At 58.6% G+C, this 21,901-nt stretch overlaps 1 protein-coding gene and 1 long non-coding RNA gene across 2 annotated transcripts in view; one reads left to right on the top strand and one right to left on the bottom strand.

Annotated features, from left to right (window-relative positions):
* Nucleotides 1-8,186: 8,186 nt before the first annotated feature.
* LOC144952251 (uncharacterized) lies at nucleotides 8,187-8,507 on the top strand. Its single transcript, XR_013640602.1, has 3 exons — nucleotides 8,187-8,224; nucleotides 8,313-8,344; nucleotides 8,485-8,507. It is a non-coding gene; the product is annotated as an uncharacterized LOC144952251 (long non-coding RNA).
* A 3,624-nt stretch (nucleotides 8,508-12,131) lies between these two features.
* Nucleotides 12,132-21,901, bottom strand: part of LOC144952166 (organic solute transporter subunit alpha-like) — a 41,069-nt gene continuing 31,299 nt past the window's right edge. Inside the window, exons 4-5 of the mRNA XM_078882569.1 lie at nucleotides 16,301-16,406; nucleotides 12,132-12,490 (exon numbers count right to left, since the gene is read on the bottom strand). Coding sequence (XP_078738695.1) covers nucleotides 12,315-12,490; nucleotides 16,301-16,406 — 282 coding nt within the window. The 3' untranslated portion in view covers nucleotides 12,132-12,314. The remainder of the gene's footprint in view (nucleotides 12,491-16,300; nucleotides 16,407-21,901) is intronic.

The following is a 21,901-nucleotide window of genomic DNA, read 5'->3' as shown; positions in this document are numbered from 1 at the left end:
CTTGCTCCAACACACACACACACTTGCCCCTACACACACACACTTGCACCAACACACACACACACACTTGCCCCTACACACACACACACACTTGCTCCAACACACACAAACACTTGCCCCTACACACACACACAGACACTTGCTCCAACACACACACACACACTTGCCCCTACACACACACACACAGCCACTTGCCCCTACAGACCCAGGCAGGCTACAAGGGGGATCTTTGCCTTTGGAGGTCATTCACGAACACGCCCCCATCTGACACCGCGGGAGAGGGGAGGGGGTGGGCCAGTCTCACAAACAGCCCCCACCCCTCATCCCCCCCAGCCCCCACCCCCACCTCACCCCCCAGCCCCCACCTCACCCCCACAGCCCCGCCCCCTACACCGCACAGCCCCCCGTAGCCCCGCCCCCTACCCCAAGCCCCGCCCACTCCCCTCTTGCCCCCCATAGCCCCGCCCTCTCTCCCAAGCCCCGCCCCTCAGCCCCCCAGCCTGGTCCCCCGACCCCCACCTGTACCCCCAGCCCCGCCCCCCAGCCCCCAGCCCCCAGCCCCCACCTCATCCCCCCAGCCCCGCCTCCCAGCCCCCAGCCCCCACCTCATCCCCCCAGCCCCCAGCCCCCACCTCATCCCCCCAGCCCCGCCCCCCAGCCCCCAGCCCCCACCTCATCCCCCCAGCCCCGCCCCCCAACCCCCAGCCCCCACCTCATCCCCCCAGCCCCGCCCCCAGCCCCCAGCCCCCAGCCCCCACCACATCCCCCCAGCCCCCTCTCTCCACCTGCGTCCCCGATAAGTCAGATAATCAAAACAAAGACGGCTTTTTCATTCGCCTTTCATTCCCCTCTCATTCTCCTCTCGTTTTCTTCTCAATGACCTTTCATTCCCTCTCAATCCGCTTTCATTCTCCTCTCATTCTCCTCTCATTGTTGGTGGTAGGGGTGGTGTTGGTGGTAGGGGTGGTGTTGGTGGTAGGGGTGGTGGTGGTGGTAGGGGTGGTGTTGGTGGTATGGGTGGTGCTGGTGGTAGGGGTGGTGGTGCTGGTGGTAGGGGTGGTGGTAGGGGTGGTGTTGGTGGTAGGGGTGGTGTTGGTGGTAGGGGTGGTGATGTTGGTGGTAGGGGTGGTGTTGGTGGTAGGGGTGGTGATGTTGGTGGTAGTGGTGGTGTGGGTGGTAGGGGTGGTTGTGGTGGCAGGGGTGGTGGTAGGGGTGGTGGTGGTGGTAGGGGTGGTGGTAGGGGTGGTGGTAGGGGTGGTGCTGGGGGGGTAATTCAACCCCCTACCTCCTTGTTGGTGGGTGACGCTGTAGTGAGCAGCACGGCCATGGGGGGAGGGCCAACTGAGATTGGCCTTTCCCCTCGTGGTATTTGTAGCCAACGCAGCAGCCAAATGGGGGCTCTGGACAGGTGCGAGGGGCTGGTAACCCCCCCACCTTCAATGAATGACCACTAAACCACCTGAAATATATCTAACTAATCTAGTGCCGGAGGCCCCGAGTGGACAGGCGTCCATGACGTCTCCTGGCCAAGGCCCATTTGGCGGAGCCAGGAGACTGAATCTTCACCCTCGGGGCTCCTCCAGAAGCAACAAAAAGCCACTGTGGGTGGCCACGTGGAGTGTTCGAACGCTCGCTGTGGAGGCTGATTTGGGGACACGGTCCAGACCTCCCCAATTAGTAATGGGGCAGTTGTGGAGAGAGTGGAGTGTTTCCCATACCTGGGCAGTGTGCTCATGACCAGCTCCGTTTAAAAGCAGAGGTCTCACTCCGAATCAGTCGAGCGGCAATATCTTTTCATCGGTTGCGTAACGCTGTGTGGAAGCTACCTGGTCTGTCGCTCCGCACGAAGCTTCAGGTCTTCTCGGCCACGGTCATTCCCTCCCTTCTCTACGCTTGCGACACGTGGACCCCCTTAATGGAACGTCCGTCCTGTGTTTATCCAGGTTGAATTGTGTGAGGAGCTCACCAATTCTAGAAATATCTGGACAAAGTCCCATTGGTTAGCTCCTCCGGCAGGCAAGGCTGCGTTGGCTGGGTCATGTAGCCCGCAGGCCCAGCCACCGCATGCCCAAACAGCTTTTGTTCGGTCAAATCGAGGGGGCTAAACGGGCGCGGCACGGGCTAGAGAAGAGATGGAGTGATGTGGTACAGGAGGACGTGGATCTGAGTGGACTTGCCGATGACTGGTACCAGCGGTGTCAAGATCGGCCTCTGTGGAGGAGGCTCGTGAAGGACGCTACCGGGCAGTTGGAGGCAGTCGCCCTCCAGCAACAACGGAGGGCGGAGGAGCGACGCTCATCAACGAGCGGAGTGCCGGGTGGCTAAAGCACAGCAAGTTGGCACAGCAGGGGGCACAGGTGGGGCATCAGCCAGTCATCTCAGTCATCTCAGTCAGTCGACCCGTGGCACCTGCTGGGTCTGCCCCGTGACCTCCTGCCAGCGGGCGTTCGACACTTCACGTGGCCTCAAGGTGCACATGGCCTGGCACAAGCGTCGTGGTGACGTCACTGCCACTCAGTGGTGAATGGCGGTTGTTGTTGATGGTGGTGGTGGTAGGGGTGGTGGTGGTAGGGGTGGTAGTGGTGGTGCTGGAAGGGGTGGTGCTGGTGGTTTTGGTGGTAAGGGTGGGGGTGGTAGGGGTGGTGGTGGCTGTCGTGGTGAGGGTGGTGATGATAGGGGTCGTTGTGGTGGGGGTGTCGTGGTGGTATGGGTGGTGGTGTTAGTGGTAGTGGTGGTAGGGGTGGTGGTGGTAGGGGTGGTGGTGTTAGTGGTGGTGGTGGTAGTGGTGGTGCTGGTGGTCGTGGTGGTGCTGGTAGTGGTAGTGGTGGTAGGGGTGGTGGTGGTGTTTGTGGTGGTGGTAGTGGTGGTGCTGGTGGTCGTGGTGGTGCTGGTAGGGGTGGTGGTGGTAGGGGTGGTGGTAGGGGTTGTGCTGGTGGTAGTGGTAGGGGTGGTAGTAGGGGTTGTGCTGGTGGTAGTGGTAGGGGTGGTGGTAGGGGTTGTGCTGGTCGTAGTGGTGGTAGCTGTGAGTGGATTCACCAATTCTTTTTTTTCTCTGCAACGAGAATTCCGCAGCTAAACTTAGCGCCTGTCCAGCTCGCTCGCTCGCTCACTGTACCGAGACACTGAGACCCTGGGTTCAAGCCCTGGGTCTGGGTGTCTCTCTGTGTCTATGAGTGGGTTCACAATGGCCGTGTCGGAGACACTGAGATCCTGGGTTCGAGCCCTGGGTCTGAAGGTCTTTCTGTGTCTCTGTGTCTCTCAGTGGGTGCACACTGACCATGCTAGGGACACAGATAGCCTGGGTTCGAGCCCTGAGTCTGGGTATCTCTCCCCCAGTGGTTCACAATGGCCGTGTTGGAGACACTGAGATCCTGGGTTCGAGCCCTGGGTCTGGGTGTGTCTCTCTGTCTCTCTGCGTCTCTCTCTCTCTCTCTTACTCAGTGGGTTCACAATGGCCATGTCGGAGACGCTGATAGTCTGGGTTCGAACCCTGGGTCTGGGTGTGTCTCTCTGTGTCTCTCAGTGGGTTCACAATGACCATGTCAGAGACACTAAGAGCCTGGGTTCGAGCCCTGGGTCTGGGTGTGTTTCTCTGTGTCTCTCTTACTCAGTGGGTTCGCGATGGCCGCGTTAAAGAGACAGAGGGACATGGTTCGAGTCCTAGGTCTGGAGGTCTTTCTGTGTCTCTGTGTCTCTCAGTGGGTTCGCGATGGCCGCGTTAAAGAGACAGAGGGACATGGTTTGAGTCCTAGGCCTGGAGGTCTTTCTGTGTCTCTGTGTCTCTCAGTGGGTTCGCGATGGCCGCGTTAAAGAGACAGAGGGACATGGTTCGAGTCCTAGGTCTGGAGGTCTTTCTGTGTCTCTGTGTCTCTCAGTGGGTTCGCGATGGCCGCGTTAAAGAGACAGAGGGACATGGTTCGAGTCCTAGGCCTGGAGGTCTTTCTGTGTCTCTGTGTCTCTCAGTGGGTTCGCGATGGCCGCGTTAAAGAGACAGAGGGACATGGTTCGAGTCCTAGGCCTGGAGGTCTTTCTGTGTCTCTGTGTCTCTCAGTGGGTTCGCGATGGCCGCGTTAAAGAGACAGAGGGACATGGTTCGAGTCCTAGGCCTGGAGGTCTTTCTGTGTCTCTGTGTCTCTCAGTGGGTTCGCGATGGCCGCGTTAAAGAGACAGAGGGACATGGTTCGAGTCCTAGGCCTGGAGGTCTTTCTGTGTCTCTGTGTCTCTCAGTGGGTTCGCGATGGCCGCGTTAAAGAGACAGAGGGACATGGTTCGAGTCCTAGGCCTGGAGGTCTTTCTGTGTCTCTGTGTCTCTCAGTGGGTTCGCGATGGCCGCGTTAAAGAGACAGAGGGACATGGTTCGAGTCCTAGGCCTGGAGGTCTTTCTGTGTCTCTGTGTCTCTCAGTGGGTTCGCGATGGCCGCGTTAAAGAGACAGAGGGACATGGTTCGAGTCCTAGGTCTGGAGGTCTTTCTGTGTCTCTGTGTCTCTCAGTGGGTTCGCGATGGCCGCGTTAAAGAGACAGAGGGACATGGTTCGAGTCCTAGGCCTGGAGGTCTTTCTGTGTCTCTCTCTCTATGCCCGTCAGGGGATGCCAATGGCCGTGGCTCACAGACTGCAACTCTATCCCACTTTAGTCAGCACCTGCGCCAGGAGGTCATACACAGGCGACTAACTCATCTCCAGCCTGGCCTGCATCCCTCCACTGACGTTCATCTTCTGTGGCTGGCGTGTAAACAACCACTACCACCACCATCCTCACCACCACCACCATCCCCACCACCACCACCACCATCCCCACCACCGCCCCTACCACCACCACCTCCACCCCTACCACCACTACCCCCAAAACCACCACCACCCCTACAATCACCACCACTACCACCCCCACCATCCCTAACACTAACACCACCACCACCCCTACGATCACCACCACCACGACGCCCACCACCACCATTACCCCCACCAGCTCCACCACCCCAACCACCACTCCCACCACCTCCACCCCTATCACCACCACCCCCACCACCTTCACCACCACCACTCCATCCACTACCCTCACCACCAACAACAACAACCGCCATTCGCCACTAAGTGGCGGTGACGTCACCACGACGCTTGTGCCAGGCCATGTGCACCTTGAGGCCACGTGAAGTGTCGAACGCCCGCTGGCAGGAGGTCACGGGGCAGACCCAGCAGGTGCCACGGGTCGACTGACCGAGATGACCGAGATGACTGGCTGATGCACCACCTGTGCCCCCTACTGTACCAACTTGCTGTGCTTTAGCCACCCGGCGCTCCGCTCGTTGTTGTGAGCGTCGCTCCTCCGCCCTCCGTTGTTGTTGGAGGGCGACTGCCTCCAACTGCCCAGTAGCGTCCTTCACGAGCCTCCTCCACAGAGGCCGATCTTGACACCGCTGGTACCAGTCATCGGCAAGTCCACTCAGCTCCACGTCCTCCTGTACCACATCACTCCATCTCTACCCCCACTACCACCACCATCCCCACCACCACCACCTCCAGCACCACCCCAACCACTAACCCCACCCCCACCACCTCCACCACCACCCCAACCACCACCCCCACCACCACCTCCACCTCCACGACCTCCACCACCACCACCACCACCGTTCCTCGCCTCCCACAGCGGCATTGGGACTCGCAGCTTCCCACACCTCTACCGCCACGCTCCCACACACAACGCCCCGTCGTGATTACGTTCAGAAGCAGAGCCACTCCACGTTATTGTGGCAGGTGCCTGCCCCGTGCTCGGGCACTGTCCACCCCTCATGGTGGCTGGAGCCAGAGCCCGTCGACCAGACCCTTGCGACTACCGTCAGAGGTCCAGGCGGTAGTGGTCCAGCTCCCGACGGAGGAAGCAGCAGCCTCTCCCAGCGTCTCCAACTCTCTGCCTGTTCAAGGGGCTGTCGGGAACGGCGAAAAGGAAACTTCCAGACTCCGTGGGGGAAAGTCGCCCGAGTCGAGAAATCCAACCCAGGCGCGTCACCAGGGTCACTGCGTCTCACTCAGCGCAGTGTCCCTTTAAGAACACCCGCCCCATTGCAGTGTCCCTTTAAGAACCCTCTTACAGCAGGGTCCCTTTAAGAACCCTCTCACTCACGGTAGGGTGCCTTTAAGAACCTTCTCACTCACGGCAGGGTCCCTTAAAGAACCCTCTCACTCACGGCAGGGTCCCTTTAAGAACCCTCTCACTCACGGCAGGGTCCCTTTAAGAACCCTCTCACTCACGGCAGGGTCCCTTTAAGAACCCTCTCACTCAAGGCAGGGTCCCTTTAAGAACCCTCTCACTCACGGCAGGGTCCCTTTAAGAACCCTCTCACTCACCGTAGGGTGCCTTTAAGAACCCTCTCACTCAAGGCAGGGTCCCTTTAAGAACCCTCTCACTCAAGGCAGGGTCCCTTTAAGAACCCTCTCACTCACGGCAGGGTCCCTTTAAGAACCCTCTCACTCACCGTAGGGTGCCTTTAAGAACCCTCTCACTCAAGGCAGGGTCCCTTTAAGAACCCTCTCACTCAAGGCAGGGTCCCTTTAAGAACCCTCTCACTCACGGCAGGGTCCCTTTAAGAACCCTCTCACTCACCGTAGGGTGCCTTTAAGAACCCTCTCACTCAAGGCAGGGTCCCTTTAAGAACCCTCTCACTCAAGGCAGGGTCCCTTTAAGAACCCTCTCACTCAAGGCAGGGTCCCTTTAAGAACCCTCTCACTCAAGGCAGGGTCCCTTTAAGAACCCTCTCACAACAGGGTCCCTTTAAGAACCCTCTCACTCACGGCAGGGTCCCTTTAAGTCGGGTAACCCGCCCACTAGTGGGTAGCCCCGCCCACTAGCGGGGTAGCCCCGCCCACTAGCGGGGTAGCCCCGCCCACAGGGGGTAGCCCCGCCCACTAGCGGGGTGAGAGGTGGATGTGGTGGGGGCTGGGGGAGGGGCTTGCGAGGTGGACGCGGCCGTTATGAGCCCAGCAGGGTGCAAGCACGGAACGTCGGACAACAGCGAGTCACGAGCGAACTTTAATGAGGGTGACACAGAATCCGCTGCTGTGGATAATCATCCAGCAGTGGGTAGACCACGGTGGGAGTGGCGATGATGATGAGAGGACGAAGTTGGTGGGTGACTGGGTGGGTGACTAGGCGGGTGACTAGGTGGGTGAGTAGGTGGGTGAGTAGGTGGGTGAGTGGGTGGGTGAGTGGGTGGGTGAGTGGGTGGGTGAGTGACTAGGTGGGTGGGTGAGTGACTAGGTGGGTGGGTGCGTGACTAGGTGGGTGACTAGGTGGGTGAGTGACTAGGTGGGTGGGTGACTAGGTGGGTGACTAGGTGGGTGGGTGACTAGGTGGGTGACTAGGTGGGTGGGTGACTAGGTGGGTGGGTGACTAGGTGGGTGAGAGACTAGGTGGGTGGGTGACTAGGTGGGTGGGTGACTAGGTGGGTGAGTGACTAGGTGGGTGGGTGACTAGGTGGGTGAGTGACTAGGTGCGTGAGTGACTAGGTGGGTGGGTGACTAGGTGGGTGGGTGACTAGGTGGGTGGGTGACTAGGTGGGTGGGCGAGTAGGTGGGTGGGTGACTAGGTGGGTAGGTGACTAGGTGGGTGAGTGACTAAGTGGGTGGGTGACTAGGTGAGTGACTAGGTGGGTGGGTGACTAGGTGGGTGGGTGACTGGGTGGGCGGGTGACTAGGTGGGTGACTAGGTGGGTGACTAGGTGGGTGACTAGGTGGGTGACTAGGTGGGTGAGTGACTAGGTGGGTGAGTGACTAGGTGGGTGGGTGAATAGGTGGGTGAGTGACTAGGTGGGTGGGTGACTAGGTGGGTGGGTGACTAGGTGGGTGACTAGGTGGGTGACTAGGTGGGTGAGTGACTAGGTGGGTGGGTGACTAGGTGAGTGACTAGGTGGGTGGGTGACTGGGTGGGTGACTAGGTGGGTGACTAGGTGGGTGAGTGACTAGGTGGGTGGGTGACTAGGTGGGTGAGTGACTAGGTGGGTGAGTGACTAGGTGGGTGACTAGGTGGGTGATTGACTAGGTGGGTGGGTGACTAGGTGGGTGGGTGACTAGGTGAGTGACTAGGTGGGTGGGTGACTAGGTGGGTGGGTGACTAGGTGGGTGACTAGGTGGGTGAGTGACTAGGTGGGTGAGTGACTAGGTGGGTGACTAGGTGGGTGGGTGACTAGGTGGGTGGGTGACTAGGTGGGTGGGTGACTAGGTGAGTGACTAGGTGGGTGACTAGGTGGGTGACTAGGTGGGTGAGTGACTAGGTGGGTGAGTGACTAGGTGGGTGGGTGAATAGGTGGGTGAGTGACTAGGTGGGTGGGTGACTAGGTGGGTGGGTGACTAGGTGGGTGACTAGGTGGGTGACTAGGTGGGTGAGTGACTAGGTGGGTGGGTGACTAGGTGAGTGACTAGGTGGGTGGGTGACTGGGTGGGTGACTAGGTGGGTGACTAGGTGGGTGAGTGACTAGGTGGGTGGGTGACTAGGTGGGTGAGTGACTAGGTGGGTGAGTGACTAGGTGGGTGACTAGGTGGGTGATTGACTAGGTGGGTGGGTGACTAGGTGGGTGGGTGACTAGGTGAGTGACTAGGTGGGTGGGTGACTAGGTGGGTGGGTGACTAGGTGGGTGACTAGGTGGGTGAGTGACTAGGTGGGTGAGTGACTAGGTGGGTGACTAGGTGGGTGGGTGACTAGGTGGGTGGGTGACTAGGTGGGTGGGTGACTAGGTGAGTGACTAGGTGGGTGGGTGACTAGGTGGGTGGGTGACTAGGTGGGTGACTAGGTGGGTGAGTGACTAGGTGGGTGGGTGACTAGGTGGGTGAGTGACTAGGTGGGTGACTAGGTGGGTGGGTGACTAGGTGGGTGGGTGACTAGGTGGGTGGGTGACTAGGTGGGTGAGTGACTAGGTGGGTGAGTGACTAGGTGGGTGGGTGACTAGGTGGGTGAGTGACTAGGTGGGTGGGTGACTAGGTGGGTGAGTGACGAGGTGGGTGACTAGGTGAGTGGGTGACTAGGTGGGTGGGTGACTAGGTGGGTGAGTGACTAGGTGGGTGGGTGACTATGTGGGTGACTAGGTGGGTGAGTGACTAGGTGGGTGACTAGGTGGGTGACTAGGTGGGTGGGTGACTAGGTGGGTGGGTGACTAGGTGGGTGGGTGACTAAGTGGGTGACTAGGTAAGTGGATGACTAGGTGGGTGGGTGACTAGGTGGGTGGGTGACTACGTGGGTGACTAGGTGGGTCGGTGACTAGGTGGGTGGGTGACTAGGTGGGTGACTAGGTGGGTGGGTGACTAGGTGGGTGGGTGACTAGGTGGGTGGGTTACTAGGTGGGTGACTAGGTGGGTGACTAGGTGGGTGGGTGACTAGGTGGGTGACTAGGTGGGTGACTAGGTGGGTGGGTGACTAGGTGGGTGGGTGACTAGGTGGGTGACTAGGTGGGTGGGTGACTAGGTGGGTGGGTGACTAGGTGGGTGACTAGGTGGGTGGGTGACTAGGTGGGTGGGTGACTAGGTGGGTGACTAGGTGGGTGGGTGACTAGGTGGGTGGGTGACTAGGTGGGTGAGAGACTAGGTGGGTGGGTGACTAGGTGGGTCGGTGACTAGGTGGGTGAGAGACTAGGTGGGTGGGTGACTAGGTGGGTGACTAGGTGGGTGAGTGACTAGGTGGGTGGGTGACTAGGTGGGTGACTAGGTGGGTGGGTGACTAGGTGGGTGACTAGGTGGGTGGGTGACTAGGTGGGTGGGTGACTAGGTGGGTGAGAGACTAGGTGGGTGGGTGACTAGGTGGGTGGGTGACTAGGTGGGTGACTAGGTGAGTGGGTGACTAGGTGGGTGAGTGACTAGGTGGGTGGGTGACTAGGTGGGTGAGTGACTAGGTGGGTGGGTGACTAGGTGGGTGAGTGACTAGGTGGGTGAGTGACTAGGTGGGTGACTAGGTGGGTGATTGACTAGGTGGGTGGGTGACTAGGTGGGTGGGTGACTAGGTGAGTGACTAGGTGGGTGGGTGACTAGGTGGGTGGGTGACTAGGTGGGTGACTAGGTGGGTGAGTGACTAGGTGGGTGAGTGACTAGGTGGGTGACTAGGTGGGTGGGTGACTAGGTGGGTGGGTGACTAGGTGGGTGGGTGACTAGGTGAGTGACTAGGTGGGTGGGTGACTAGGTGGGTGGGTGACTAGGTGGGTGACTAGGTGGGTGAGTGACTAGGTGGGTGGGTGACTAGGTGGGTGAGTGACTAGGTGGGTGACTAGGTGGGTGGGTGACTAGGTGGGTGGGTGACTAGGTGGGTGGGTGACTAGGTGGGTGAGTGACTAGGTGGGTGAGTGACTAGGTGGGTGGGTGACTAGGTGGGTGAGTGACTAGGTGGGTGGGTGACTAGGTGGGTGAGTGACGAGGTGGGTGACTAGGTGAGTGGGTGACTAGGTGGGTGGGTGACTAGGTGGGTGAGTGACTAGGTGGGTGGGTGACTATGTGGGTGACTAGGTGGGTGAGTGACTAGGTGGGTGACTAGGTGGGTGACTAGGTGGGTGGGTGACTAGGTGGGTGGGTGACTAGGTGGGTGGGTGACTAAGTGGGTGACTAGGTAAGTGGATGACTAGGTGGGTGGGTGACTAGGTGGGTGGGTGACTACGTGGGTGACTAGGTGGGTCGGTGACTAGGTGGGTGGGTGACTAGGTGGGTGACTAGGTGGGTGGGTGACTAGGTGGGTGGGTGACTAGGTGGGTGGGTTACTAGGTGGGTGACTAGGTGGGTGACTAGGTGGGTGGGTGACTAGGTGGGTGACTAGGTGGGTGACTAGGTGGGTGGGTGACTAGGTGGGTGGGTGACTAGGTGGGTGACTAGGTGGGTGGGTGACTAGGTGGGTGGGTGACTAGGTGGGTGACTAGGTGGGTGGGTGACTAGGTGGGTGGGTGACTAGGTGGGTGACTAGGTGGGTGGGTGACTAGGTGGGTGGGTGACTAGGTGGGTGAGAGACTAGGTGGGTGGGTGACTAGGTGGGTCGGTGACTAGGTGGGTGAGAGACTAGGTGGGTGGGTGACTAGGTGGGTGACTAGGTGGGTGAGTGACTAGGTGGGTGGGTGACTAGGTGGGTGACTAGGTGGGTGGGTGACTAGGTGGGTGACTAGGTGGGTGGGTGACTAGGTGGGTGGGTGACTAGGTGGGTGAGAGACTAGGTGGGTGGGTGACTAGGTGGGTGGGTGACTAGGTGGGTGACTAGGTGAGTGGGTGACTAGGTGGGTGACTAGGTGGGTGAGTGACGAGGTGGGTGAGTAACGAGGTGAGTGCTTGGATGAGAGAGTGACTGTGTGAGGAGGTGAGTGAGGGGGGTGATGCTGATGCTGCTGATGATTATGATGCTGATGCTGCTGATGATGTTGATGTTGCTGATGATGATGCTGCTGCTGATGATGTTGCTGATGATGATGTTGCTGCTGATGATGCTGCTGATGATGATGCTGATCATCATGATGCTGCTGATGTTGATGATGCTGCTGATACTGCTGATGATGGTGCTGATGATGATGTTGCTGATGATGATGCTGATGATGTTGCTGATGATGATGCTGCTGATGATGCTGCTGCTGCTGATGATGCTGCTGCTGATGCTGCTGCTGCTGCTGCTGCTGATGATGCTGCTGCTGATGATGATGCTGCTGATGATGCTGCTGATGATGATGATGCTGATGATGCTGATGATGATGCTGATGATGCTGCTGCTGATGATGATGATGCTGCTGCTGCTGATGATGCTGCTGCTGATGATGATGATGCTGCTGCTGCTGCTGCTGATGATGCTGCTGCTGATGATGCTGCTGCTGCTGATGATGCTGCTGCTGATGATGCTGCTGCTGATGATGATGATGCTGATGATGATGCTGATGATGCTGCTGCTGATGATGATGATGATGCTGCTGCTGATGATGCTGCTGCTGCTGATGATGCTGCTGCTGCTGATGATGCTGCTGCTGATGATGATGCTGCTGATGATGATGATGATGCTGATGATGCTGCTGCTGCTGATGATGATGATGATGCTGCTGCTGCTGATGATGCTGCTGCTGCTGATGATGATGATGCTGATGATGCTGCTGCTGCTGATGATGATGATGATGCTGCTGCTGCTGATGATGATGCTGCTGATGATGATGATGATGCTGATGATGCTGCTGCTGCTGCTGCTGATGATGATGATGCTGCTCCTGATGATGCTGCTGCTGCTGATGATGATGCTGCTGATGATGATGATGATGCTGATGATGCTGCTGCTGCTGCTGATGATGATGATGCTGCTGCTGCTGATGATGCTGCTGCTGATGATGTCACGTGCGAACGATGACATCGCCCTTGGTTCCGTTCTCCGCTCCTCCATCTTCTCCTCCTCCCAGTTTCGACGCCTCCACCGTAACCGCGACCGCGTCGTAGCGTCTCCTGTAGACCCCCCGCGACACGAGCGCCACCAGGAACATCTCCACGACGAGCAGCTGCTGGTTCATGCCTACAGGGGCGTGGTGACCGTGCAGGACAAATGATGGGTGGGTCGGAGGTTTGCATCGCAGTTAAAAAGAAACAACATTTTGATGAAATTATTTGAGAGTTCTTCTCACGGGGTATGAACTCAAGGGGGTGGTGGGGGATGGTGGGTGAGTGGGTGAGTGAGTGGGTGGGTGAGTGGGTGGGTGAGTGGGTGGGTGGGTGAGTGGGTGGGTGAGTAGGTGAGTGAGTAGGTGGGTGAGTGATTAGGTGGGTGGGTGAGTGAGTGGGTGAGTGGGTGGGAAAGTGAGTGGGTGGGAGAGTGGGTGAGTGGGTGGGTGGGTGAGTGAGTGGGTGGGAGAGTGGGTGGGAGAGTGGGTGGGTGGGTGAGTGAGTGGGTGGGTGAGTGGATGAGTGAGTGAGTGGGTAGGAGAGTGAGTGGGTGGGAGAGTGGGTGAGTGAGTGGGTGGGTGAGTAGGTGAGTGAGTGGGTGGGTGAGTGATTAGGTGGGTGGGTGGGTGAGTGGGTGGGAAAGTGAGTGGGTGGGAGAGTGGGTGGGAGAGTGGGTGAGTGGGTGGGTGGGTGAGTGAGTGAGTGGGTGGGAGAGTGGGTGGGAGAGTGGGTGGGTGGGTGAGTGGGTGGGTGGGTGAGTGAGTGAGTGGGTAGGAGAATGTGTGGGTGGGAGAGTGGGTGAGTGAGTGGGTGGGTGAGTGGGTGAGTGAGTGGGTGGGAGAATGAGTGGGTGGGTGGGTGAGTGGGTGGGAGAGTGGGTGGGTGAGTGGGTGAGTGGGTGAGTGAGTGAGTGGGTGGGTGAGTGGGTGAGTGAGTGGGTGGGTGAGTGGGTGAGTGAGTGGGTGGGTGAGTGGGTGGGTGAGTGGGTGGGAGAGTGAGTGGGTGGGTGGGTGGGTGAGTGAGTGAGTGGGTGGGTGGGTGGGTGGGTGAGTGGGTGGGTGAGTGGGTGAGTGAGTGGGTGGGTGGGTGAGTGGGTGGGTGAGTGGGTGAGTGAGTAAGTGGGTGGGTGAGTGGATGGGTGAGTGAGTGAGTGGGTGAGTGAGTGAGTAAGTGGGTGGGTGGGTGAGTGAGTGAGTGGGTGTGGAAGTTAGTGGGTCAGAGGGTGCGTGGGTGGGTGGGTGTGTCTTTGTGTGAGTCTCTGTGTGTGTCTCTGTGTGTCTTTGTGTGTGTCTCTGTGTGTGTCTCTGTGTGTGTCTTTGTGTGTGTCTCTGTGTGTGTCTCTGTGTGTGTCTTTGTGTGTGTCTCTGTGTCTCTGTGTGTGTCTTTGTGTCTCTGTGTGTGTCTCTGTGTGTGTCTCTGTGTGTCTCTGTGTGTGTCTCTGTGTCTCTGTGTGTGTCTCTGTGTGTGTCTCTGTGTGTGTCTCTTTGTCTCTGTGTGTGTCTCTGTGTGTGTCTCTGTGTGTGTCTCTGTGAGTGTCTCTGTGTGTGTCGTCTCTGTGTGTGTCTCTGTGTCTCTGTGAGTGTCTCTGTGTGTGTCTCTGTGTGTCTCTGTGTCTCTGTGTGTGTCTCTGTGTTTCTGTGTGTGTCACTGTGTGTGTCTCTGTGTTTCTGTGTGTGTTTCTGTGTCTCTGTGTGTGTCTCTGTGTTTCTGTGTGTGTCACTGTGTGTGTTTCTGTGTCTCTGTGTGTGTCTCTGTGTGTGTCTCTGAACGGGAAAACAACCCTGTGGTGAGCAGTGCCAAGGGGTGAGGGCCAATTTCGATTGTCCATTCCCCTCATGGCGGGCTCTGGATGGATGTGAGGGGCTGCTAACCATTCCACCTTCAAATAAATAGTGAATAAGCTATGAAGAAAATATCAAACTAAGCTTGTGCCACAGGCCCCGGGGGGAAAGGTGTCTATGACGTCTCCTGGCCAAACCCCATCTGGCGGAGCCAGGAGATTGAATCTTTACCCTCGGGGCTCCTCCAGAAACAACAAAAAAGCCACTACGTGTGGCCACGTGGAATGTTCGAATGCTCACTGCGGAGGAGAGGCTGCCACTCATCTGTCGGGAGCTGGACCGGTACCGCCTGGATCTCAGCGGTATTCAGGAGGCCCGGTGGACCGGCTCTGGCTCCTGCCACCATGAGGGGTGGACAGTCCTCTACTCGGGGCAGGAGACTGCCAAACAACAGGGAGTGGCTCTTCTTCTGAACAAAAGAATGAAGGGGGCGTGGGACCGTGGTGGTGAGGTGTGGGAAGCTGTAAGCCCAAGGCTACTTTTGGCTCGCCTTCCCATCAACCAGAGGCGAGGAGTGGTGTTTGTGGTTACTTATGCCCCCACCTAAGATGGCAAGGCCGATGAGTCAGATGCCTTCTATGACCTCCTGTCACAGATGCTGGCTATCTTGTTGGGTGATGTTAATGCCCGAATTGGTCAAGATGCTGGCACCTGGTCTGGAGTGATTGGAAGGCATGGGCCAGATCAGCTCAATAACAACGGTAGGAGGCTGCTAGATTTTTGTGCAGCCCATGGGCTTGTAATTACCAACACGCTGTTCCGGCATCGGCGCATCCACACAACATCATGGATGCATGTCGGGTCCAAGCAAGAACATCTGCTGGACTACATAGTGACGGACCAGCGGATGCTGTCCCATGTCCTTGACACCAGGACCTACCGTGGAGCTGATCTGCCCTCTGACCATCGCCTCGTTATCTGTAAGGTGCGCCTGCCATTCTTCCACTCCGGTGGTGGTGGGTGTACACCCAGGACCCCATTCAAACCCACAGTGGCCTGGTCTCAGCTAGCCGATGAGCGTTGCAAGCGAGAATGTCATCATCGCTTGCGGCTGGGGTTGGCATCGTCCCCCACTCCTCCTGATGCCGAGGGTAAATGGGCGAGGTTTAGGACTGTGGCTCATGCAGCTGCAATGGTCAAGACCTCCCCATAGACTCTGTCTGACAGATGAGGTGTTGAGGCTGTGCCTGAGGCCCCAGGGGGTACGGGCGTCTATGACATCTCCTGGTCGAACCACATTTGGCGGAGCCAAGAGACTAAATCTGTATCGTTGGGGTTCCTCCAGAAACAACAAAGAGCCACTGTGGGTGGCCACGTGGAATGTTCCAACGCTCACTGCGGAGGCTTCATTGGAAACATCGTCCAGATCTCCCACGTGTGTGTGTCTCTGTGTCTCTGTGTGTGTGTGTGCGTGTGTGTTTGTGTGTGTCTGTGTGAGTGTCTCTGTGAGTGTCTCTGTGTGTCTCTGTGTGTCCATGTGTGTGTCTCTGAGTGTGTGTATGTGTGTGTGTCTGTGTGTGTGTGTCTGTGTGTGTGTGTCTGTGTGTGTGTGTCTGTGTGTGTGTGTGTGTGTCTGTGTGTGTGTGTCTGTGTGTGTGTCTCTGTGTGTGTCTGTGTGTGTGTCTCTGTGTGTGTCTGTGTGTGTGTCTCTGTGTGTGTGTCTGTGTGTGTGTGTCTGTGTGTGTGTCTGTGTCTGTGTGTGTGTCTGTGTCTGTGTGTCTGTGTGTCTCTGTGTGTGTGTGTGTCTCTGTGTGTCTCTGTGTGTGTGTCTGTGTGTGTGTCTGTGTGTGTGTGTGTGTCTGTGTGTGTGTCTGTGTCTGTGTGTCTGTGTGTCTCTGTGTGTGTGTGTGTCTGTGTGTGTGTGTCTGTGTGTGTGTGTCTGTGTGTGTGTGTCTGTGTGTGTGTGTCTGTGTGTGTGTCTGTGTCTGTGTGTCTGTGTGTCTCTGTGTGTGTGTGTGTCTGTGTGTGTGTGTCTGTGTGTGTGTGTCTGTGTGTGTGTCTGTGTGTGTGTGTCTGTGTGTCTCTGTGTGTGTGTGTGTGTCTGTGTGTGTGTGTGTCTGTGTGTGTGTGTCTGTGTGTGTGTCTGTGTGTGTGTCTCTCACTGGCTGCACGTGCGCGCGAGGGGAATGGCGGCACGCACGCCACGGTGCCCGCGGTGCCCAGCATGCCGAGGATGGCGAGCTGCAGGCTGCTCAGGATCAGGATCATCTGCAACGGCATGGGGGGCAGGCAGGTGAGTGGGTGGGTGGGTGAGTGAGTGAGTGAGTGGGTGAGTGAGTGAGTGAGTGGGTGGGTGGGTGGGTGAGTGAGTGGGTGAGTGGGTGGGTGAGTGAGTGAGTGGGTGAGTGGGTGAGTGGGTGAGTGAGTGGGTGAGTGAGTGAGTGGGTGGGTGGGTGGGTGAGTGAGTGGGTGAGTGAGTGGGTGAGTGAGTGGGTGAGTGGGTGAGTGAGTGGGTGAGTGGGTGAGTGAGTGAGTGAGTGGGTGAGTGGGTGGGTGAGTGAGTGAGTGAGTGGGTGAGTGAGTGAGTGGGTGGATGGGCGAGGATGGCGAGCTGCAGGCTGCTCAGGATCAGGATCATCTGCAACGGCATGGGGGGCAGGCAGGTGAGTGGGTGGGTGGGTGAGTGAGTGAGTGAGTGAGTGAGTGGGTGAGTGAGTGGGTGAGTGAGTGGGTGAGTGAGTGGGTGGGTGAGTGAGTGAGTGGGTGGGTGGGTGAGTGAGTGGGTGAGTGAGTGAGTGGGTGGGTGGGTGAGTGGTGAGTGGGTGGGTGAGTGAGTGGGTGGGTGAGTGAGTGAGTGAGTGGGTGGGTGGGTGAGTGAGTGGGTGAGTGAGTGAGTGGGTGGGTGGGTGAGTGGTGAGTGGGTGGGTGAGTGAGTGTGTAGGTGAGTGAGTGAGTGGGTGGGTGGGTGGGTGAGTGGGTGAGTGAGTGAGTGAGTGGGTGGGTGGGTGGGTGGGTGGGTGGGTGGGTGGGTGAGTGAGTGAGTGGGTGAGTGAGTGGGTGAGTGGGTGGGTGAGTGAGTGAGTGAGTGGGTGAGTGGGTGAGTGGGTGAGTGAGTGGGTGAGTGAGTGAGTGAGTGGGTGGGTGGGTGGGTGAGTGAGTGGGTGAGTGAGTGGGTGAGTGAGTGGGTGAGTGGGTGAGTGAGTGGGTGAGTGGGTGAGTGAGTGAGTGAGTGGGTGAGTGGGTGGGTGAGTGAGTGAGTGAGTGGGTGAGTGAGTGAGTGGGTGGATGGGCGAGGATGGCGAGCTGCAGGCTGCTCAGGATCAGGATCATCTGCAACGGCATGGGGGGCAGGCAGGTGAGTGGGTGGGTGGGTGAGTGAGTGAGTGAGTGGGTGAGTGAGTGGGTGAGTGAGTGGGTGAGTGAGTGGGTGGGTGAGTGAGTGGGTGGGTGGGTGAGTGAGTGGGTGAGTGAGTGAGTGGGTGGGTGAGTGGTGAGTGGGTGGGTGAGTGAGTGGGTGGGTGAGTGAGTGGGTGGGTGGGTGAGTGAGTGGGTGAGTGAGTGAGTGGTTGGGTGGGTGAGTGGTGAGTGGGTGGGTGAGTGAGTGTGTAGGTGAGTGAGTGAGTGGGTGGGTGGGTGGGTGGGTGAGTGGGTGAGTGAGTGAGTGAGTGGGTGGGTGGGTGGGTGGGTGAGTGAGTGAGTGGGTGAGTGGGTGAGTGAGTGAGTGAGTGGGTGGGTGGGTGGGTGGGTGAGTGAGTGAGTGGGTGAGTGGGTAAGTGAGTGGGTAGGTGAGTGGGTAGGTGAGTGGGTAGGTGAGTGGGTAGGTGAGTGGGTAGGTGAGTGGGTAGGTGAGTGGGTGGGTGAGTGAGTGAGTGGGTGAGTGGGTGAGTGGGTGGGTGAGTGAGTGAGTGGGTGGGTGGGTGGGTGGGTGAGTGAGTGGGTGAGTGAGTGGGTGAGTGAGTGGGTGAGTGGGTGAGTGAGTGGGTGAGTGGGTGAGTGAGTGAGTGGGTGAGTGGGTGGGTGAGTGAGTGAGTGAGTGGGTGAGTGAGTGAGTGGGTGGATGGGCGAGGATGGCGAGCTGCAGGCTGCTCAGGATCAGGATCATCTGCAACGGCATGGGGGGCAGGCAGGTGAGTGGGTGGGTGGGTGAGTGAGTGAGTGAGTGGGTGAGTGAGTGGGTGAGTGAGTGGGTGAGTGAGTGGGTGGGTGAGTGAGTGGGTGGGTGGGTGAGTGAGTGGGTGAGTGAGTGAGTGGGTGGGTGGGTGGGTGGGTGGGTGCGTGGGTGAGTGAGTGAGTGAGTGGGTGGGTGGGTGGGTGAGTGAGTGGGTGAGTGAGTGGGTGAGTGAGTGAGTGGGTGGGTGGGTGGGTGAGTGAGTGAGTGGGTGAGTGGGTAAGTGAGTGGGTAGGTGAGTGGGTAGGTGAGTGGGTAGGTGAGTGGGTAGGTGAGTGGGTAGGTGAGTGGGTGGGTGAGTGAGTGGGTGAGTGGGTGAGTGGGTGAGTGAGTGGGTGAGTGAGTGAGTGAGTGGGTGGGTGGGTGGGTGGGTGAGTGAGTGGGTGAGTGAGTGGGTGAGTGAGTGGGTGAGTGGGTGAGTGAGTGGGTGAGTGGGTGAGTGAGTGAGTGAGTGGGTGAGTGGGTGGGTGAGTGAGTGAGTGAGTGGGTGAGTGAGTGAGTGGGTGGATGGGCGAGGATGGCGAGCTGCAGGCTGCTCAGGATCAGGATCATCTGCAACGGCATGGGGGGCAGGCAGGTGAGTGGGTGGGTGGGTGAGTGAGTGAGTGAGTGGGTGAGTGAGTGGGTGAGTGAGTGGGTGAGTGAGTGGGTGGGTGAGTGAGTGAGTGAGTGGGTGGGTGGGTGAGTGAGTGGGTGAGTGAGTGAGTGGGTGGGTGGGTGAGTGGTGAGTGGGTGGGTGAGTGAGTGGGTGGGTGAGTGAGTGGGTGGGTGGGTGGGTGAGTGAGTGGGTGAGTGAGTGAGTGAGTGGGTGGGTGGGTGAGGGGTGAGTGGGTGGGTGGTGGGTGAGTGAGTGTGTAGGTGAGTGAGTGAGTGGGTGGGTGGGTGGGTGGGTGGGTGGGTGAGTGGGTGAGTGAGTGAGTGAGTGGGTGGGTGGGTGGGTGGGTGGGTGAGTGAGTGGGTGAGTGAGTGGGTGAGTGGGTGAGTGAGTGAGTGAGTGGGTGGGTGGGTGGGTGAGTGAGTGAGTGGGTGAGTGGGTAAGTGAGTGGGTAGGTGAGTGGGTAGGTGAGTGGGTAGGTGAGTGGGTAGGTGAGTGGGTAGGTGAGTGGGTAGGTGAGTGGGTGGGTGAGTGAGTGAGTGGGTGAGTGGGTGAGTGGGTGAGTGAGTGGGTGAGTGAGTGAGTGAGTGAGTGGGTGGGTGGGTGAGTGAGTGAGTGAGTGGGTGAGTGAGTGGGTGAGTGAGTGGGTGAGTGGGTGAGTGAGTGGGTGAGTGGGTGAGTGAGTGAGTGAGTGGGTGAGTGGGTGGGTGAGTGAGTGAGTGAGTGGGTGAGTGAGTGAGTGGGTGGATGGGCGAGGATGGCGAGCTGCAGGCTGCTCAGGATCAGGATCATCTGCAACGGCATGGGGGGCAGGCAGGTGAGTGGGTGGGTGGGTGAGTGAGTGAGTGAGTGGGTGAGTGAGTGGGTGAGTGAGTGGGTGAGTGAGTGGGTGGGTGAGTGAGTGGGTGGGTGGGTGAGTGAGTGGGTGAGTGAGTGAGTGGGTGGGTGGGTGAGTGGTGAGTGGGTGGGTGAGTGAGTGTGTAGGTGAGTGAGTGAGTGGGTGGGTGGGTGGGTGGGTGAGTGGGTGAGTGAGTGAGTGAGTGGGTGGGTGGGTGGGTGAGTGAGTGGGTGAGTGAGTGGGTGAGTGGGTGAGTGAGTGAGTGAGTGAGTGGGTGGGTGGGTGGGTGAGTGAGTGAGTGGGTGAGTGGGTAAGTGAGTGGGTAGGTGAGTGGGTAGGTGAGTGGGTAGGTGAGTGGGTAGGTGAGTGGGTAGGTGAGTGGGTGGGTGAGTGAGTGAGTGGGTGAGTGGGTGAGTGGGTGAGTGAGTGGGTGAGTGAGTGAGTGAGTGGGTGGGTGGGTGGGTGAGTGAGTGGGTGAGTGAGTGGGTGAGTGAGTGGGTGAGTGGGTGAGTGAGTGGGTGAGTGGGTGAGTGAGTGAGTGAGTGAGTGGGTGAGTGGGTGGGTGAGTGAGTGAGTGAGTGGGTGAGTGAGTGAGTGGGTGGATGGGCGAGGATGGCGAGCTGCAGGCTGCTCAGGATCAGGATCATCTGCAACGGCATGGGGGGCAGGCAGGTGAGTGGGTGGGTGGGTGAGTGAGTGAGTGAGTGGGTGAGTGAGTGGGTGAGTGAGTGGGTGAGTGAGTGGGTGGGTGAGTGAGTGGGTGGGTGGGTGGGTGAGTGAGTGGGTGAGTGAGTGAGTGAGTGGGTGGGTGGGTGAGTGGTGAGTGGGTGGGTGAGTGAGTGTGTAGGTGAGTGAGTGAGTGGGTGGGTGGGTGGGTGAGTGGGTGAGTGAGTGAGTGAGTGAGTGGGTGGGTGGGTGGGTGAGTGAGTGAGTGGGTGAGTGAGTGGGTGAGTGGGTGAGTGAGTGAGTGAGTGGGTGGGTGGGTGGGTGAGTGAGTGAGTGGGTGAGTGGGTAAGTGAGTGGGTAGGTGAGTGGGTAGGTGAGTGGGTAGGTGAGTGGGTAGGTGAGTGGGTAGGTGAGTTGGTGGGTGAGTGAGTGAGTGGGTGAGTGGGTGAGTGGGTGAGTGAGTGGGTGAGTGAGTGAGTGAGTGGGTGGGTGGGTGGGTGAGTGAGTGGGTGAGTGAGTGGGTGAGTGAGTGGGTGAGTGGGTGAGTGAGTGGGTGAGTGAGTGAGTGGGTGAGTGGGTGAGTGGGTGAGTGAGTGAGTGGGTGAGTGAGTGAGTGAGTGGGTGAGTGAGTGGGTGGATGGGCGAGGATGGCGAGCTGCAGGCTGCTCAGGATCAAGATCATCTGCAACGGCATGGGGGGCAGGCAGGTGAGTGGGTAGGTGAGTGGGTAGGTGAGTGGGTAGGTGAGTGGGTAGGTGAGTGGGTAGGTGAGTGGGTAGGTGAGTAGGTAGGTGAGTGGGTAGGTGAGTGGGTAGGTGAGTGGGTAGGTGAGTAGGTAGGTGAGTGGGTAGGTGAGTGGGTAGGTGAGTGGGTAGGTGAGTGTGTAGGTGAGTGGGTAGGTGAGTAGGTAGGTGAGTGGGTAGGTGAGTGGGTAGGTGAGTGGGTGGGTGAGTGGGTAGGTGAGTGGGTAGGTGAGTGGGTAGGTGAGTGAGTGGGTGAGTGGGTGGGTGAGTGGGTAGGTGAGTGGGTGGGTGAGTGAGTGGGTGAGTGGGTGAGTGAGTGAGTGAGTGGGTGAGTGAGTGAGTGAGTGGGTGGGTGGGTGGGTGAGTGGGTGAGTGGGTGAGTGAGTGGGTGGATGGGCGAGGATGGCGAGCTGCAGGCTGCTCAGGATCAAGATCATCTGCAACGGCATGGGGGGCAGGCAGGTGAGTGGGTAGGTGAGTGGGTAGGTGAGTGGGTAGGTGAGTGGGTAGGTGAGTGGGTAGGTGAGTGGGTAGGTGAGTAGGTAGGTGAGTGGGTAGGTGAGTGGGTAGGTGAGTGGGTAGGTGAGTAGGTAGGTGAGTGGGTAGGTGAGTGGGTAGGTGAGTGGGTAGGTGAGTGTGTAGGTGAGTGGGTAGGTGAGTAGGTAGGTGAGTGGGTAGGTGAGTGGGTAGGTGAGTGGGTGGGTGAGTGGGTAGGTGAGTGGGTAGGTGAGTGGGTAGGTGAGTGAGTGGGTG

This window comes from Lampetra fluviatilis, chromosome 66 (genome assembly GCF_964198595.1).
Source record: "Lampetra fluviatilis chromosome 66, kcLamFluv1.1, whole genome shotgun sequence".
Taxonomy (NCBI): Eukaryota; Metazoa; Chordata; class Hyperoartia; order Petromyzontiformes; family Petromyzontidae; genus Lampetra; species Lampetra fluviatilis.
Note: the sequence above shows the minus strand (reverse complement) of the source record. Positions and strands in the feature narration are given on the sequence as shown.